At 41.3% G+C, this 20165-nt stretch overlaps 3 protein-coding genes across 4 annotated transcripts in view; 2 read left to right on the plus strand and 1 right to left on the minus strand.

The window, feature by feature from the left end:
- LOC134004334 (lysine-specific demethylase RSBN1L-like) overlaps positions 1-8354 on the plus strand; it is a 30374-nt gene extending 22020 nt beyond the window's left edge. The window contains 3 exon segments of the mRNA XM_062443564.1: positions 3697-3867; positions 4005-4113; positions 5120-8354. Of these exon segments, the coding sequence (XP_062299548.1) occupies positions 3697-3867; positions 4005-4113; positions 5120-7015 (2176 nt within the window). The 3' untranslated portion in view covers positions 7016-8354.
- A 2988-nt stretch (positions 8355-11342) lies between these two features.
- On the minus strand, positions 11343-13948 carry LOC134004606 (transmembrane protein 60-like). Its single transcript, XM_062443943.1, has 3 exons — positions 13800-13948; positions 13343-13488; positions 11343-12705 (listed from the first exon to the last, which is right to left on the minus strand). Exons 2-3 carry the CDS (start codon positions 13424-13426, stop codon positions 12388-12390), a joined length of 402 nt encoding a protein of 133 aa, XP_062299927.1. The 5' UTR covers positions 13427-13488; positions 13800-13948; the 3' UTR covers positions 11343-12387.
- A 472-nt stretch (positions 13949-14420) lies between these two features.
- The window catches only part of LOC134004580 (protein PHTF2-like), a 46357-nt gene continuing 40612 nt past the window's right edge, over positions 14421-20165 (plus strand). For both annotated transcript variants that reach the window (XM_062443910.1, XM_062443911.1), the window contains exon 1: positions 14421-14537. The gene's annotated coding sequence lies outside the window, so the exon portion shown is untranslated. The remainder of the gene's footprint in view (positions 14538-20165) is intronic.

Raw genomic sequence — 20165 nt, forward strand, 5'->3', positions numbered from 1 at the left:
AAAGCACAAAACTTAATTATGTAAAAGGATTGCAAGTGGGGTTTTTTTATGTCTGAGTGTAGAAAAAGAAAGATGTGAAAAATGTATGTTGGAAAGATAAAATAGAAAGAGAGAAGGACGTGATGTGAGCAGCAGGACTTTGTCTGCAGACTGACCGCGTGCTGCGTTTGGGGAACATCTTTTCACAGAGTTGCGTCTTTTTCTGGGTGTTTTTAAGTGGAAAGGTCAGGCTGTTATGCATTTCTGACAGCACTGAGACTGTCTGTCTGAGAATTCAGCCTGATTATAGTGGTCAGACGATGAAAATAAACCAAAAATATTTCAGCTTTCAGCTACCGAGCGCCGTACTTTCAGAGATTTACAATAATTGCATAGTAACAGCAGTCGTCTCGGCCAGCAACAGGAACGCTGCAGTTACACCGTTCAGATTCAGAAACTGCACGATGAGTGACGGCGGCAGCCGAGGTGAGTCCATCGAGCGTCTGCTGGCTTTCAGTAAGATGTCAGACTGTCCGGCTTGGTCAGGAGCTAAGTTTGTCTGAGTGAGAGCTGGAGCTGAAATGATTAGATGAGCAAAAAATAAGCAGCGGTAACTTTGACAGTAGATTAACCCCTTACATACTGTTCATATTCTGACTCATAATTAGTCTCTACAACAAAGACAATCACTATTTTCTGGTCCAGGAGAACATTTTATAGAATATGAAAAATAAAACATGTTTGAAATGTGATTTTTTTTTTTTAATTTTAATAAACACAGGTCAAATTTGTACATTTGCATATTCAAAAATGTGTATCAGCTACACAAAATAAAATAAAATAAATAAATATAATAACTTTCTTTCCATTTTTCTATATTTGGGGTCAGATTAAGAAAATTCTGGCTTAAAAGAAATGTTTATACATTGTTTTTACAGCTCTAAAATGTAATTTTTTTTTTTAACCCTGAACAGTATATGAGGGTTTCAAAGCAGAAATACCAAAAAATTCTTCTTTCTTAAATGGGAATATTTGCAATGGTTTATAATGCTCAATCCTACAACACAATATAAACAATCAAAAGGACTTGTTTCTAACTCGGTATCTTAACGCTCTGTAATATCCTCTCCCTTAAATCAACTTTTCTTCTCCACAGTAAACTTTTTGCCGCCATAACTTCCACCTGCTTTAAGTCCGTGAATCCCATCGGACTCGTGTTGCGGAGGTCAGCGTATTTAGGGTTTAAATCAGAGTCACGTGGGCAGCGATGGCTCTCACAGCTGCCTGCTCTCTCTATCGGAAATAACAGCTGAATAATGTCGAGCGCCAAGTTAGTTTTTTTTGTATGAAATCAAACTGAACATCTCTGGGATTTGTTTTTATTTTGACTTTGGGTTTGACGGCCAAAACAAGATATCTTGATGTCATCTATGGGAAATTGTAAGTTGTATAGTGACTATTTTTACAGACTTAACGATGAATCAGTTCATCTCTAACCGATGATGAGATGAATGGTTAGTAGCAGCATTAGCTCAGTGTGTGAGATTATAAATATATTTTACAGTACGTCCTCTTTACAAGTGTGCTGCAGCTTTAAGACGCACATTAAACAGCGTCCATCGTCAGAGAAGGTGGTTCCCTCCTCTCGTCTCTCTTTTCTCCTCTACCTCCTCTCCACACTCCTTTTACAGCCTTATCCCTCCACACCCTACCTCTCTCCTTCTTTATCCTCTCTCTATTTCTCCATCATCTCCTCTCACTGCCTGCCTGCCACTCCTTCTCCGGCTCACCTATTCGTCTCGCTTTCTTCCTTCACCACCTCTCCTCCTCCACCTGCCCCAGCCCCCCCCCTTCCTCGCCACTTTATTAGCCCATAAATGCACATGAACCGTGCATACCTGCAGCACACAGTAACACTGTAGATACTGACACACATTGAGGTGGTAGACTTCAGATATGGATGTGTACGTTCCTCCCTTTTACACTATTCTCTTTTCACTGTTTCACTTAACAGCTTTCCTGGTTTTTACATTTATTGTGTGTGTGTGTGTGTGTGTGTGCGTGTGCGTGTGCGTGTGCGTGTGTGTGTGTGTGTGTGTGTGTGTGTGTGTGTGTGTGTGTGTGTGTGTGTGTGTGTGTGTGTGTGTGTGTGTGTGTGTGTGTGTGTGTGTGTGTGTGTGTGTGTGTGTGTGTGTGTGTGTGTCCCTACTCTTGACTATTTTCCTCTGCTTCTTTCTTCCTCTTCCACTGGCTCCTGCCTCTCTTTTCTTATCTCTGACTGAATGAATGCACAATTCAGTTTTCAGCTCGGGTAGTCTTGCTGCTCTTCTGTGTGTGTCTGTGTTACACTCTCGAAGGAATCTCTTGCAGACTTAGTGTGTGTGTGTGTGTGTTTATACCCTTGTTTGAATCTGACTGCAGCTCCAGTGTGAGTCACTGATCCAGCAGTGAGCTGACTGCAGTACTTCTATTGTTTGACAACATGGTTCATTTTAATGCTTTTACTCTTCGGCTTTTTTATTCTGTATGTGTGAAGCCAAGTGTGCACGTGTGTGTTGCTGTCTGTTTATTCCCTTTTTACTTTAACACTTTTTAAAATGCAACTTTGTGTTGTTGTTTTCTTGGACACAAAGCTCATGTGGTTTTCCGAGAGATTTAAAATTGTTTCTCATTCTCCTGCTACCTTGCTATTTTGTGTTTTGACTTATAAATACTTAATGGATCACGCACGGGAGCAGCAGCAGACATGAAAAACATTAAATAAATTGCACTGGAAGAGAAAGATGTTGGTCCAAAGGGAGAAGAAGCTGGTACAATTGTGATTATAAGAGAAATTATTAGATTAGATTAGAAAATGTATCAGCAACTTTTTATATTTTTAATAACTGTTTTATTATGTCGCAGTTGAGAGTGCAGAGAGACCAAAGATAGAGGTTGAGAGAGGGGTAAGACTCAGAGATTTGCAGCTGGAATTGAATCGCTGATGTGGTTATGTGGTTTGCATCTTAACAACTCGGCTACCAGGGAGCCGCCATCAGTTTGATCATTAATAAATTGGATTTTTAAAAACTTTTTAAAGCAAAAAATGCCAAAAATGATCTAGTCTCAGCCCCTGAAATGTATGACATACTTTATATTATAGCACATAGCAAATGTTTAAGTTCTGGGCTGCTGGTTGGTTAAATATGCATTTTCTAACCTTTTTACGACAAAATTAATAATGAATCAATGTAAAAAACAATCAGGATATAAATTGATAATGAAAATAAACAATAGTTGCATCCTAATTGTGATTTCTGTGAAAATAAATATGATTTCACAATGTGCTTGTTCTGTGTGAAAAAATGCTGAAACGCTCCCCGAATACATGACAAGGATGTTTGATATTGTGCCCACTGATGCATGTGTTCATCCTTTGCATCGTAGCCTCCATAACATCCTCTGTGTCATGTAAACAGTGGCATCTGGATTACATCAGCGGGCTGGTCAACCACGATAACAAGAAAGCAAATAGAGCCCGACGGATTATATTTGTCACTACAGACGAGAAAGAAAGAAACGAACAAAACTGTGACAGCGAGAGAGCAGTCAGCTTATTTTTGGTCATTTTCTTAATTCAAAAGCAGAGAGAAAGGAGAAAGCTCCTCTTAGATCTGTTTTTTTAAATTTTCACTCTAGTGTTTCTCTGAAGGACTGATCATTTCTGTCTTCTCGCAGCTCCACCAATGAGGTGAAGAACCTGCTTCAGTCCCTGCCGAGGACCAGCGAGCCCAGAGAGCTGTTGTTTGAGGATCGGACTCGAGCCCACGCCGACCACATCGGACAGGGTTTTGAACGTCAGACCACAGCAGCCGTCGGCGTGCTGAAGGCCGTTTGCTTCGGAGAAGGGTAGGTAGTGAGGCAGCCGATGATCCTCTGAAAACACACACACACACACACACACACACACAGTATTCACACGGCGTATTCAGCAGCAGTTATCATGTAATCTCTCTCTCTTCCCTCCCCTCCTCTCTTGCTTTCAGCTCAGAGCCTCCGTGTGTAACCAAAGACGTTGTGTGTTTCCACGCTGCTGATTTCCCCTATGTAGTTCAGAGGCTGCAGTTGGACTTACATGAACCTCCTCTGTCTCAGGTATTACATTACACACACACACACACACACACACACACACACTCAGACAGCACGGTAATAAGCACTGCTTACACATTACATCATCATCACCACCACCACCACCACCACAGCAGACTCATCTTCATAATGTCCCTAATTAGACTGAATTGTTTACTATCCAATGCTGGGTACAGTAAGTTCATGTAAACTGATGTTGGCTGCTGCCACCTGGTGGAGCAAAGTGGAGCTGCAGTAACTCTAAGACAGGATGAGTGTTAGCTCTATAATTTTATACATACATGACTATAATGATAAGAAACGTATGTGAATGCTTTCAGTATTCAATCTAAATAATTACTAGTAATAATCTACCTAAACAAAAGTCATATGTAATAATTGTATCCCTGCATCACTTTATGTTCTCTCTGAAGCTCATACTTTTTGGATTATAGCGTCAGTGTTTTATTATAATATTTGAATAATGCTTAGAGGGGTTGTTTAATTATTTTTTGTTATGCCCTCTTCAACATGATAGTATGAAGGCACACACACCCAACCAGTGAAAGAAAGCCAGACTGATAGAAAGACATGAATCAAGAAATATAGTTCACAAACAGAGAGAGAGATTTTTTTTTAAATTACAACTTTTACATTAATGTAATGTTTAAACCTAATTGTTTAACTTCCCGAGACCTTCCCATGGCAAATATTATCTTAGCATCTCAAACTTTAATCCCACAGTGTTATAAAAAGGAGTAAAAAAGTAGTTTTTCGATTACTACTATTAATGTTTGTCCTTGATTGACAAAATAATGAGTTTCATAGTCACAAAAATAAATTAAAAAAGATGTTTTGCTTTGCTTATGACAATCAAGCTTGACTTTTATACAATAAACACCTCAATATAACCTCATGTGTATTATTATTATTATTATTATTATATAAAAAGTTTAATGTTTAGTTATTTCTCAGTGTCTGACCCTCCTCTCCTCCTCTCCTCTCCTCTTCTCCTCCTCTCTCTCCACAGTGTGTACAGTGGGTGGATGATGCCAAACTCAACCAGCTGCGTCGGGAGGGAATCCGCTACGCCCGCATCCACCTGTGCCACGATGACGTCTACTTCATCCCCCGCAATGTGGTCCACCAGTTCAAGACCGTGTCGGCCGTCTGCAGCCTGGCGTGGCACATCCGCTTAAAGAAGTACCACGGAGGAGAGGGAGAGGAGGAGGAGGATATGGAGGCAGAGGTGAAGGAAGAGGAGGAGGAGGAGGAAGAGGAGGCAGTTGAGTTCAAGGAGAAGGAGATGGTGGAGGAGGAGAAGGAGGGGAAGAGTGAAAAGAAGGGTGAGAAAGGAGCGAAGATGAGGATAAAGGAGGAGCAGGACGTTCGAGTAAACAGGACGTTGCCGGCTGTTAAGGTGGAGGAAGAGGATCATCATCTTCCTCACCCTCAACACCCAGCTGTGGTTTCTCAGCCTGCTCGCTCAGAGGACTCGGACTCGAGCGACACAAGAGACAGAGAGGAGAAGAGGGGGAAAGAGGGGGGGAAACCCAAACGGCAGGATTCACCTCCCGCTAAGGTGAAAGCAGAACTTCCAGCACCTCCTCCCTGCAAGAGTAAATCCCCCTCAACTCTCCCTCTGTCACCTCCTGCCTCTCATCCTCCTCATCAGGACGCAAAACCCAAAGCATCATCAAAACATCATCACTCACATCATCACCACCATCAGGACATCAGAACGACGTCTTCCAGTCCGAGGTCCTCCTCTTCGGCTCCCAAATCCCCCTTCTCTCCATCTGTCTCCAAGTCTTCCTCCTCTTCTTCTTCTTCATCATCTTCTTCTGGATCTACTGTCACTCCCATGCGATCCTCTTTTTCTGCTCCCAGTCCATCCTCTCCTGTTGTGTCCACCTCCTCGACATCATCCCTCACTACTCCCAGGTCTTCAGCGGACTCTCACTCCAAGCATCGCCCCCCCTCGAATCCCTCCGCCCTCCCCCCATCTTCCTCTCAGTCGGACAAACCGAAGGAAAAAGACTCGCAAAAAATTCCTTCAGACTCACGGACACAGTCGGAAGTTCGAGCGTCACACAAGTCGCAGGCCAAAGGAAAACACAGCGGGGACGCACAGACACACGCTCGAAGTGCGGCGGAAGCACGGACACACACGCCGCCGGAGAAATGGACTCGCGGCTCCGACCAGGACTCGCAGCTGCTTCCTCCGCAGGGCACGCCGAGGCAAGGACTTTACATGCAGCAATACACACCCCAGCATCTCCCACCTCCTCCTCCTCCTCATCATCATCATCACCTCCCTCAGATGCTCCCTCCTTCCTTCCCCCCTCTCCTGCCACACTCCCACCTTCCTCACAGACCTCCCATCCTCCCCCCGAACTCCCCCCAAACTCAACCTCTGAACTCTTTCCTCGGTCACAAACCGGCGCCGCATTCGGTTCACATGAGCCAGCTTCACCTGCCCCCCCCGCACCAACCGAATATCACCACCCAGTCTCAGCCCTATTACCCCCAGCCTCCCCTAATCGCCCCCCATACCTCCCCCTCTCAGCCCAACGTTCCCCTCACCAGCTCGCACTCTCACCTCCCTCACGCTCACCAGTACGCCAAAACCTACTTCCCCCCTCAGCATCCCCACTTCCCCTCTCACCACTTCCTCCCCCCTCAGTCGTACCTTTCCCCCCCGCCGCCCAGCTCCTTCCCGCTACAGTACCAAACCTCAGCACCACCAGCGCAGATTCAGCCCCCTCTGTCTCAGTCTTTCCCTCGCCCCCCTCCTCCGCCTTCCTCCTCACAGTCGCCACCTCCCCCTCCTCCTCCCCCGCTTCCACCTCCACCTCCTCAGCCTTCCCTGTCTGTCCTCTCCCTGCCCCCGAAGCATGAAGAGGAGCAGAAACAGATTTTATAGTAGTATTTTGTACATAACGATGCTGTTTCTAAACGACTGTACGTGTACAGGGTTTTATTTTGGCGGTGTTGTTGTAAAACAATGTAAAAAGAAAAGAGGAAAGACAGTATCGTAGTTTATAAAGCAGAGTTGGACTTTATTTGCCCCAGACCTCTGAACTGGACTGGTTTTCGATTGTACTGAATTTGATGCTTGGTTGCGCTCGAGTTCAAAAACATTGAGAATTTATTGCGTTTTACTGGTAGTTTTGGTGGTTAGTCGTGTACGGGTGCGCCACTTCTGACTTTGAAGAGGAGAATTATTCTTTCAGGATCAAGGTTTGAATGTGCTCCCGGTTTTTGTCAAGTCTGCCAAACTGCTGTCTGTTTTGTTTTGTTTTTAATATTATTATTATTATTATTATTATTATTATTATTATTATTATTTTGTTGTCAGAGAAACCCTCTCAAATATCAGAATATCTGTGAGCCATCACAGGCAGGAAGAGAATTTTAAAAAAGGTAAATTTCTTCAGACATATTTATAAAAAAAAGATCTCGATGACCTTTTTTGTGAAACTTGCAGCTAATGCTTCCATTTTTGTGACTTTTTTTCTAGTTTGTGCCCAAGACTGTTTCTGAAATAATGATGGGTCAAACCGTGATGTAATATTACTACATTTCTTCTACTATATTGTGTTGATACACCTCAGTCAATACAGAACATCACAGTACTTTTCCCTGATATTGTAATTTGAGCAATAATGCTCCGCAATAATCTGCTGAATAGAAAACTGCATCTCCCATCGATTAATATGGCAACTGCGAGTATCAGTATTTTTTTATTCTAATTTCAAAGCTACTGATAAAAAGCCAGTAATGTCCTGTTGACAGATGTTCACTGAGGAGTCATCATGTTGAAACAGAATCAGTTTCAGTGTTTTATTTGTGCTACTAAACAAAAGGAGAACCCTGTTTAAACTTTAAATCAGTATAATAACCCACAGTATACACTTTACACTGTACTGAAACCACAGAGAGAGTCACAGTCTAAAGTATTGAGATGATCTTGTAGCTCCTCACCAGTGGCAGAGCTCTTGGTGTAATTTGCTGTGTGTTTTCACTTGTCTGTTGGACCCGTACCAGTGCCTCCTAATTTTGGAAAGCGAGCACTTTCTTCTCAGCCAAGGAAGAATTCGACCCAGCCAAGGCTGCTACACAAATAAGCCTTCAGAGTCTCAGGAAAAAAAAAGAAAAAAATCAGGACACATTCATGAATATTCTGGTCTCTTTAAGAGGAAAAAACAACAAAAAATTAAATCTTGATCCACTGGTTTTACTCATTCAGGGTCACTTAAAAATCTTGTACATTACATCTATACCTGTGCAGCTAAATTAAGAGCTCGCCATTAGAGTTAACCGTCACATCAACATCTGGATAACAGACCAAAAACAAGAAGAGCAATATCACACAGATGCAGCAGATCAAGACCTCCCAAATGTGACTCATGGCAGCACTTTGAACAAGTGGAGCGCTGTGCGGATACAGTCGATATTAGCGAAGACACTCTGGGTCGTGAATCCTCAGATTATGTTTCGACGTCTTTGTCTCAACAGGACGAAAAAAATTCAGGTTCTTCCAAGTTTTATTCCTTTGATTCATTCAGGCCTTCTGTGATGAGATGTTTTATATTCTTCATGGACACTTTTAAAAACAGACGGTACTCTGTCCAGAGGTCATTCCCGCAGCACTATTTATCTATTTACCTGAAGTCCAGTTTCTCTACAGTGTGGAGCATCCTGTCTATAAATGTTTTATTTATCAACCAGAGACTAACTTGACCTCCTGTGTTTAAAAAAAACGTACAATAAATTATTGAATCTCTGTTTTTAAGAAACAACTATGAAGAGTATATGTTTTAAATGATTATAGAGTCGAACTCATGCTCGTCCCACAGTTGTGAGACTGTTTTTTTGTCATAGATGTTTTGACTTTTACTTAATTGATATCAGAGTACAGCCCACTTGCTAATGTAGCCCACAAACATTTCCCCAGTGCCTGTCCTTAACTGTGAACTACTAAATGGTCCAGAGCCATGCGGAGAAGCACTTCTGTCCTTTTTTCCCCTCTCTCTTTCTCTCTCTCTCTCTTTCTCTTTCTCGCTCGCTCTCTCTCTCGTGGTAGTTTTTCAAGAGTCCCAATTTGAACTTTTCACTGGAAAATGAGAGTCAAGCCTTAAATTGGACCTCTTAAAGCTGCAGAGACCTCTCCAAAATATCTGCGGTGCGAGTCAGGGATGAGACGAGATCCTAAAAGCAGAGTTGTGTGGAAAATCTTGGAAAATGATAGATAAAGCTTGCTCTCTCTCTCTCTCTCTCTCTCTCTCTCTTTCTCTCTCTCTCTCTCTCTCTTTTTCTTTCTCTCTCATTTCACCGACAGAACTCTTCACCGTGTGGCTCTGGAGAGATCAAGGTGATAATTAAGCACTTGATGCCGGTTGCAAGGCGCTCTGCAGCTCTTTTTATGCTTTTTGGGTTTCAGATGTTACAAGGAGAAAAAAATTTAAGAAAAAACCCTGACAGGAACTTATATATTTTTTTGTACAAATGTGACAAAAATGATGATTGAAAACAAAAAAAAGGTCTTCAGGGGACTAGTGTTGTTTTCAGAGTTTATTTATCTCAAGGTTTTTGGTTTGTTGTTTTTTTTTTTCTTTTCTTATTTTATTTCTGTGATTTTTAACTGTCAGCACTGTAGTGTACATAAGAAGTTTTGTAAAGAGGAAAAAAAACTTGTAGTGTGGTTTCTACTTTAAATATGAGCCTAGCTAATAAAAGGTTCAATGTATTGAAACTGTTTGTCACTGTTGTTGTTATCTGACTTTTAAAGGACACCATAAAAACCTTTCCTCTGGTTCTGAGAGGCCGTACCTCCACCTCCACCGCTGTCTGATGTATACCTGCCTGTGTGTTACTCTCTCTGTATTGTTGCTATGAAAGCCGCCCACTCGCTGCAGTCTGCAGCAATGAGCTCAGCAGTTTTACCAGGCGAGATCTGAGCGGACAACACACGCACACCACAATGCAGCAGCCCCGTAATTCAGTGCTGGAGTGTGTCAGGTCAAATACAACTCAAAATAGCCCTTTTTTCTTTCGCTTTTCATCCTTTCATGCACTGCCTCTGTCTCTCTCTCTCTCTCTCTCACACACACAGACAGCAGATGCCAGAAGGAGCTCAGCTGACCTTTAAAGAGTGGAGTGGGCGAGAGGGAGGAAGTTTGAGCAGAGACAAAGAGGAGAGTTTTTGGTGCGATTACTCAAAAAACCTAATTGAGCCACATGAATGTGGCACAAACACAGACTGCATGTTTGTGCTGCAAACATAGGGGTCGGGGCCCCATTAAAGGGTCACAAGATGAATCTGAGGTGAAAATTGGGGGGGGGGTGAAAAGAAGAACAAAACCTGCTGATACACAAGTATAAGTACAATAACCTCAAAACTGCTAGCTGTATATTGTATTTTACTGTACAATCAAATTTCACTTTCTTAACTTTAAACACAAACTTGCATTTCCTTATTTTTCTTTATCAGACTTCTGCTCCACAACCAACGTATCAAAGCCTGCCTCATTCCTGTTTCTGTAGAGTTAGCTGAGGCACTTTTTGCTGATGACTGTTTGGTGAAAGTGAGTCGAGGATGCGTGGGTTAAGTGCGTCCAGTACCGTGCAGCTGTGAATAAGATCTACAAACACTTTCAGTTCCTCTGGTGGCTTTTTGTCGTTGTCCTCACTGCTGTTGATGACAGCGACGTGACAGCTTGTCGCCTGTCTGAAAACAAAAGACTGCAAACTAAAAAACAACAGATCCCGTAGTTACATGTTAAAAATGAAAAAGTCATAAAATCTCACAATGCTTTAAGTTTTTATATAATGTACTAAAATGGCTAGAAGGCTAATGGAGAGAGAAAAGAGAAGACTTCAGTGAGCTCCAGCCACACACACACACACACACACACACACACACACACTCACACTACTGGCAGCTCTGTGGTTGCTTCTCAGTTCATTTAAGGTTATATCCCAGCAGGATTTTTCCTCCTACCACAATACTTTGCGTCGTCTGTGACTAATATAGCCCGTCTGAGTGTATGGAAACACTTGAATGTGACGTTGTGTTGTTATTACTTCCACTAAATGGTGCATTTTTAAAATATCTTTACGGCTGCTCCAGATAGATAACCACAATTTTAGCGCAGCGGAACCATCATTTATTTTTTTTAACAAGACATGCATTATCAAATACTTTCCATCTCAAAACATTTATTCATTCACATTCAACACGGTGCAAAATAATGCAAAGAATTCATATGAAATAATACTTAACACTCAAATGGCACCAAAATAAATGTCAGTATCGGCCGTAAAGTAAAAATGTGAAACGATAACCAACTTGACACAAAAATTGCTGGTATTTATCTGAAGTGTAGAGTAAATTACTTCAGTAATTTGGTTGTCTTATTGACCTTGGACTTCAGTCTCTGTGCAGAGACATAATAAGAGCTTACTGAGTTACACGGGACACGTGATGATTTACACGGTACAAAAGAGACCTTGTGCAGGGCGAGGAGGGAATATCACAAGTTGTTCCTTAAAATTGCTCTTCATTTCTTGCGTGCTTGCAGCCAAACTGAGCTGTTACAATGAACTCTTTTAGGGTTAATTTATAACTTGTGAAACAATATTTAGCCAGAAACCCTTCACGGGTCAGGAATGAGAAGAAAAAGTGTTGTGTAAATACAGCCACACAATATTTACAACATATACACACAAAAAATTCACCTCCATACATACAATCACTCTGCAGTGAGCGACAGCTAATGCTTAAAAGAAAAAGGAAACATAATTCAACATCTAGCTTCCAGTTAAAGAGCAGCTCTGCCGGCAGAAAACAAACACAAACATTGGAGGACTTTAAAGTCTCTTCCAGTGTCGGCTTCACAGTAGTTTTACAAGGACACAGTTGATCCCCAGTTTTTCTTCATATCAAAAAAGCAGTTATGATTTGACTCTGTTGAGCTATTCTGAATATTCTAATGTGATGGATTTACTAGCAGCTTTTAAGCAGCAAAGAGAGCAGAGACCCAGCTCTGCTGAAGCCCAGCACAGTCCGCTGAGGTCTGAACACACATGAATCATTTCAACGCAGAATTTCTTATTCTTGAGATGAACTTGATTCTTCCATGAGTGTCAGTCCTGGAAATATTAAAAGCAAAAGCTCCAATTTCACAAAGTCACGGTCATACAAACAAAAATCAGCTCCCGACACCTGTTTTCAGATTTTTTTTCAGCTGTTTTTTGGTTGGTGTGATGATTTATGATGAGGTTTGATCCCTCTTAGGCCTCTCTCCTCTCAGGAAAGATATTCAGCCCCAGCTCCACCAGCGCTCCCAGTAACATGGTCCACAGTGGTATGCACACAAATGTCAGCTTAACTTCAGCCAGATTCTCCAGCTTGGCGCACAGTGTCAGGCAGAAGCCCAGCTTGAGCAGCATGGCCACCAGGTACCAGGCACGCAGGCGCAGGTCTGGCGAACCGTTGCGCGGGTCGTACCCGGGCTTGCAACGGCCCGCCATCTTGATGGCAAGCATGAGGATGAGGATGCCATCGAAGACCCAAACAGGGAGGAAGATGAGGAACCAGTTCCATTGCACCTGAGGATATAAAGAGGATTATAGTCAAGGTTTTTGTCCAGAATTTCTTCAGAGTGATAACTATGTGATGGATAGATAGACAAATATGGATCACGGCAGCAACAATGAACTGGATTCAGATAAAATATCATAAGTACTCTAACAAAGATTTCACAATTACACTGATTACGAGTGCTACCCATGTAAAAACTGCTGAAGTATTGGCTAATGACTGTAACTTAACATGTATTTTATGATTATCAGTATACATCAGGATTCTGGATTAAAAAGTAGGAGTATCTTGACTACACTCAAACCAACCATTCAATTAAACTGGAAGCCAAGGTTGTAATTTACTATAATATGAACACAAAAACCAGACAGTTCATCAGACTGTCAGTTTATTCATTTTTATGGGAAATATTCACATCCAAGTTCTCAAAGTCTCACCCACTGATTGAACCTTTCATGGTTGAATCTAAAGTATTTTGAGTTTATCCAACTTACAAACAACAAAAAATGTGCAGATACAGTTTGCATGCTCCAAGATAATAGTTTCCTAATAGTTTTCTGCTATTGTATTGTTGTCACACATGTTGTAAAGTGACATTCCTATCATTTTAACCATCTGGATACTCATTAGGACACAAAAACGTACCTTCCCGTCCAGTTTGAGAACTAACATGATGAGGAAGACCAGGGTGAAGACCCATGTCAACAAAACCCTCTGAGCCAGAGACATGTCATCGACTATAGACAGATCAGAGGAAGAGACAGACAAATAAAAAGAGAGACAGACAGAAGCTGGACAGACAGAGAAAGACAGAAGAGGTTAAAAACACTCAATATAATGATCAATGTTGTGTTATTTTAGCTACAAAATCAATAAACAGCAGCTAAGAACAGACAGTAACGTTGCAATACCTGCGTAATAAAAGCGTATTAATCATGATATTGATTACTACATCACACTAAGTCACCAACACTGACTAAAATCACTTTAAATTGGGTTTTCATTCATAAATTGTTAAGCTAACGTTAACGATGACCATTAGCGTTTACAGCTCACAGTGTTTAGCTAACCGGCTTTAACCTATAAACAGCGTCTGACTTACTTCAGCGTGTGTCTAAATCGAAGGCCAGCATTATCCTCTCCTTGAATATCACACGCTAATGTTAATATTTAAAGCATTTTCTACCGATAAATCACATAATTGTCACCCAGGTCGTGTCCGTTAACGACAAATGACGGAGGGAGCTTGTGGGTCCGTTATCTACGATGACCCCGCCCCTTCTGGAAGCCGATTGGTTCCCGTGTTGCAACGTCATATTACATTTGAACGCCAATCATTTTGGACGTTTTAAACCGTAAAATGTTTGCACGGGCGCAAGTTAATTTTCAAATATTCATGTAGTGCGTTTTAACGTCCACTAGGGGTTAGTAAAGCACTGTCTGTTTCTCATGCTGGATGTATTTAAATATGATTCACAGCAGTACTATATTAAAAAACTGCTTTTTATTTTTGTTTTTATGGTAACTTTTCGCTCTAAAATGTTGCCCGCACTACTTTTCTTGTATTTACCGTTAATAACCGTTGGTGGCATACTGGTTTAAAATATAATAGCGCGTTTATACTAAGGTTTACGGGCATGAGCTGAGTAGTATTTTTTTTTTTTTCACAGTGAGAGGCAGAAAATCGAAAAGCTAAACGCTTCAGACATCGGCATCGAGCAAGCAGCAAGACGCTCAGCATCTCTTAACCAGATAATGGACAAGCTTCACTACTAGCACCCGTGTAGTTTGAATCTAGAGAGGACTGTGTATGTGGAGCGGTGGACTCGGAGTCAACGAGGTAAGAGTGTGATATGTTTGGACAACAGTGTTTGAGGAAAAAAGGGGGCAGCCGTTTGGGCTCTTTGTGCCCGCCGGGGAGCTCAGCTAACCGGGGTAAGGTTAGCAAGACATGAGCCAGTAGCAGAGGAAGGAGAAAGAGGAGGAGGGGGAGGTGGAGGAGAGGGAGGACTGGCTGTGTGTATGTGTGTATGTGTGTGTGTGTGTGTGTGTGTGTGTGTGTGAACTGAACCGTGAGCAGTGTCTGCATCTACACGGAGGCTAGCTGCAAGATTAGCTGCCTTAAAAAAAAAAGTGATTTACAGGTCGTGTCCTCTTTAGGCTCTTTCGGAGTATAAATACACACAGTAGCTCGATTTTGTTGTCATATACTTCAAGATTATAACATTACTGACTCACATGAACTTTTAAAAAACATTATATTATAGCATGTTTGCTTTACTTTGATTGGGTTGTATTCAGTTTTATAGCTCCACTTAAATATAACTGGGTGCTGCAACTAACCACTATTTCCATTACAGGGTTTCCTCTAGTGTTTTATAGTGTCTATTTATGGGGATTAATGTGATTTCTCCTTAAATCAAATCAAGACACCTCTGTCAAATAAAACATGAATCTTCAGTGGTAATGGGCAGAGTCATAGTGTCATGTGTATGAATGTGACTTTAGTTCAGACTTATAACTACAGCTGCAACCAGTAGTTGATTTAATCTATTAAACCAACTATTTTGGTCATTTTGAGTCATTTTTTAAAAGATAATAAGCCAAACTTCTCTGGTTCCAGCATCTTAAATGTAAATGTTTTCTTTTTGTCTTTAGTCCTCTGTTGTAGTACATTGAATCTTTTTGGGGTTGTGGTTAAAACAAGACATTGTAGGATGCATTTTGGGCTCTAGGAAGCAGTGATTGACAATTTTCACCATTTGGGCCTACAGATAAAAGCACTTATTGGTTAATCAAGTAAATAATAAACAGATTAATGGATAATGAAAATAATCGTTAGGTGCAGTCTTGCTTCTAACTAGGGATGCAGTGATTATAGATTATTGTGGTACAATCATAGTGAGGAAACATCATTGTTTTAGCCTCCAAGATCCTGATGTTAAGTTTTTTTACACCTGGCATATTTATCTACCATACCAGTGTTTACCAAGCACAGATGGGAAGAAGCAACAGGATGTGGATGGTCACCCTGAAGCTATCCAGGAGATTACATGCCGTTTTCTTGCTTTGCTGCTGTTTGTTTACATTGCACCGAAAGCTTTCAACTCTTCACTCACTGCTACCTAATTGATTTTGACTGACCCTTTTATATTCAATTAATTAAACTGCCACTGAAATAATATTTTTTTTTTAACTTGGTTATTACTTAGTGTATTACTTCCTGCACTTGAGCATGTAAAGATAGATGTTGATCTAGCGGATGTTGCATTAAGTTGGAGGTGTTTTCTTTGGCAGGTTTTACAAATTGTCTTTTTGAACAACCCTCAGGCTATTCTTTATGTATCTAGAATACTCCCACGCTGACGACTTAAAGCTTATTGTCTTGTGCATACAACGCTTCAGTGTTGGGTCCCTCAGCCTTTGTCAACATGTAAAAAGTATATGGCACAATGTTCAGGTAAAATGGGTCACTATGAAGAAAGAGCAATGAATTTCAGCTCAAATCGGTTCAATTTTAAAGGTAAATTGACACTAACTGTTGTCTTTAGTGTGCCATAGTAACAACACTGTAAATACACTGAATGCAATAAAAAGCTGAACAAATATTTCATTTAATAGCCCATTTAAAAATGAACTCATCGTGTTGTATGGGTGTGTATTTCTGCATTTCAGTGTCTTTGTGTCATGCTTTTCTCAAACATTTTGTTAAACATTAGAACATATTTGGCCAAAAGAAAAATCAAAACACCAAAAAAGCATTAACATTTCTCGTGGCTCTGTCTCAACATCTCGTCCTGCGTTCCCTTCAAACACTTTCTTCACAGATGCTTTTATTCTCTTCTCAGCTCTCGTGCTACCATGAGTAGAGCTGACAGCAGCACACCCAGTCCTCAGTGGCCTTTAGGTCATTCACATCACTGTGCACTCTCTGGCAGACCTTGCAGGGTTATTTACCCTTCTTTGTCCCTTTTTTGATTGTTTTTATTCTTTTTTGTAGTAATGTAAATGATGGATAGGCTTTCATCGGTTGTGTGAAGTTCAAACTGTGGACGTGGCTCCTGTGGCCATCCAACAGGAGGACATGGGGCCTTGGCTCATCTATTGGCAGCTGCTCTGTAAACATCTCCAGGAACAGGTCACTGTTTATCCAGCCGTTGGAGACCATCATGACAACCTTTTCTGGGAACCACTTACACCTGAATCACTTCCTTTTGAAAGATGACCGTTGTGGGACTAAATGTCCGCCTGCCTCTCATTTTATATTCTTAAACAGGAAGAAGACTGTCAGATGCTTACAAGTTAATTAATTAATGAATTAATATAGTTAACTTTCTAAAATAAAAATACTTTGAGTCATTTATCCTAATTGCTGGTTATGTGTCATATTGTATTTCAGTGGACTAATGACACCAGTGAATGGTTTGGCACACAATACTGGAGCAAGTGACTAAAAATTGTCCCAGGCCTATAAAACAAACACCATTTATCACAACCTTTTATCATCTTTTTGTTCCATCTAGGTATAAAAGTTAAATCCCTGTGGACACTTTTATCTGTCAACTAAGCGCACTAAACGCTAAACATGCCCACATTTTCCAGCCTTTGTCATCTTTGTCTCAAAAAAAATCCTAGGAAAAACCCCAGCATATATTCTACAGGTGTTTGCTGGAGTTTTGACCTCATCTGATTTCAAGTTCCTTCAGCAGGTTTTCATACTGTTGAAACCACATACGCTCCTATCAGGGATCAGCCCTGCTGCTCATGCTGCTGGAGGAGCCTCTGCTTTCTTAGTGCAGAGGATTTAAATGTATAAATTATTATATTTATTAATATTTCAGAGAAGCGTTTGATATCATTTGCCTTTGCATAATTTAAAGTAATTCCCCCACATTTCTTTTGCTAAGGGGCGACGAGCTTGATAAGACTGACTTGTTGTTTCTGAGATTCCTCTGGCAGGTATTTCTTCCTCCCAAATACAGAGCCAGAGCCAGCAACCTTTGCTGCTAAAGCGCCTTAGCTCTCGCTGTTTCCTGCTTTATTTAGTTGTCTGTGATAATAAACTTAATATCTTCAGATTGTGGATTATCGATGAGGACCAAAGAAGACATTTAAGGACATCTTGGCCTTTGGGAAACCATTTTCTGCCATTTTATAGACCAAAAAACTAATCTATTAATCAAGAAAATAATCAAAACATTGATTTGATAATAAACCCTGTATCCAACCACTCCCCTCACTCCAAATTCCAAACATAATTAGTTTATTATCATGGAAAACCAGCAGGTCTTATCATGTTGATTTGGCGTATTTGCTTAAAAAAAGAAATGAAAATGCCAGTGTCGGTTTTCTCTAACCATCTCGTGTCAGCGAGGGGAAACTGTTGCAAGCTTCAGCAGGCGCTCAGTCGCTCAGCTTGGCAGACCGTCTGATTATCCAACATGGTTTGCCGTCCAGCCAGTCTGTCTGTTCCAGTGTCTGACTAACACTGTCATCACTCACCCAGATTTTCCACTGCAATCATGATTCGATCCTGTAAATTAAACTCCTTCGCTGCACTGGCAGAGCTTTGTTTGAATCCATAAAGCTGACATACAGTCAGGGCAGTCAAATAACGTTTTAAGGCTTAATATCTTCTCTTGTGTAAACCTGTAGTTCTCAGATACAGGTTTCTTGGATTCCTAGTAAACCAGAATAGGTCTTTAGTATTTAAATCCTATTGTGATAATACGCTGACATCAGCAGAAACGCGTAACCGATGAGTCGTCTACTGTTTCTGCCGTCAGACTGGACTTCTTTTGGACTGTAGCCAGGGATTAATTTCACCTGCAGCCAACAGGTACTTATACTGTAACACTGTGCAATGTGAATGTATATTTGCATCAATTCCTGCTGTTCTTATGTATTTTAATATTATATTTCAAGAAGTATTTAAAAAAAAAAAGAGAAGTACTACCTTTACGTTACGATGAAACAAACCTCTAATTTGACATTCACATTATTATATACCTTTTATTGCAGAAAACTAAAAGCAAGTGTCATGGTTGTGTAACAAGCTCAGATTATATAGAAATCATTGATTTTAAATGGTACACCAAGACAGCTAGACATTACAGTTTAACCCATAAGATCGTCTGAGATTACAGATGGTTTTCAATCTGTTCAAAGGTGCCTTGAAGTACTTGGAGCAGAGTGTTCTGTAGGAAGCTGTGGTTGTGAGAGCACTTTGCAAATGTTTGCAGAAAGGTTGTGAGTGTGTTTGTTACTTGTTGACAGACGACAGATGGGCGATGAGAGATGAAATCACTGTTGCTGTGTCGTGTGTGTGTGTGTGTGTGTGTCGTGTGTGTGTGTGTGTTGCATGTAGATAAAACGCAGAGTTGTTTTATACCCAGCTGGTGTCCTACAGACCTGGTTTGAATCCCAGATCACACACACACTGCGGAGGGAGCTACACTGTCTATCTGTGTGTGTGTGTGTGTGTTTTTGTGTGTGTGTGTGTGCCTTTGAGACAGACAGTCACTGATTGATGATCAGTTTGGCCGGTGGTACTTGTCCGTCCACATAGCTGCACAGCAGTTCTACGAAAAGACTCTGTTTTTACCTCGAGAGCCCCAAGGTCAGTCTGCGGCGTGTGTTTGGATTTGCATCCACATGCATTTGGTGGTTGACAAGTGTCTCAGAGTGAGCGTGTAGCAGCCATCCACACATCCAGACTGCAGTCTATTGTCTGACCGGCGTGCTCCTTTGTATTTCTGTCTCTCTGTGTCCATCTCTTTGAGGAGCTCTCAGACGATGCTCAGTGTATTGTGCAGCTTCGGTCTGCCTCCTGCAGAGCTGGTTACATCATCTGCTGCAATATAGTTACATCACACTCTACACTGTCATCTTATGTTACAGCTGCAGAACGGGCAGTTATTTAATTCATGGAAATATAGCAATCGAAGTGTTGAGTGCAGACAAAAAGGTCAAGCAGCCTCGTAGCCGCTCAACAAATGTTCGCTGCACTGCAGCACGGTGACAGCTTGTGTTGACGATAACATCTGTTAACATTAGAGGAGTTGTCGCTGTTCAGTTTAATTCTTTATGAATTATTATTACTGAAGCCAATAGTAGATAAACTGATGGTAAATAGACTGTATTATACTACTTGTATAAGGCTTTTTTTGACATGTCACAGTAGGAATATCTTTAATGATAATCGTACATGCTGTATCAAATGTCACGGCTCACAGCAGCACCTGCTTCCTTTCACAAAACTTAAGGAAGTCACTGCACGAGTCCCTGAGGGTGCTGTACTACTCGGTTTTAAACTTGACTAATTGTGCTGTCACTTTGATGAGACTAAAGAAAAGGACCCCAGACGTGTGATTTCCTGATGCAGTGCACGCTGAACTGTTTACCCCGAGGAACGCCTTCAGGAGATGAGCAGTGTGTGAATCTTGTCTTGTGTAGAGTTACCTGACAT

This window comes from Scomber scombrus, chromosome 22, assembly GCF_963691925.1.
Source record: "Scomber scombrus chromosome 22, fScoSco1.1, whole genome shotgun sequence".
Taxonomy (NCBI): domain Eukaryota; kingdom Metazoa; phylum Chordata; class Actinopteri; order Scombriformes; family Scombridae; genus Scomber; species Scomber scombrus.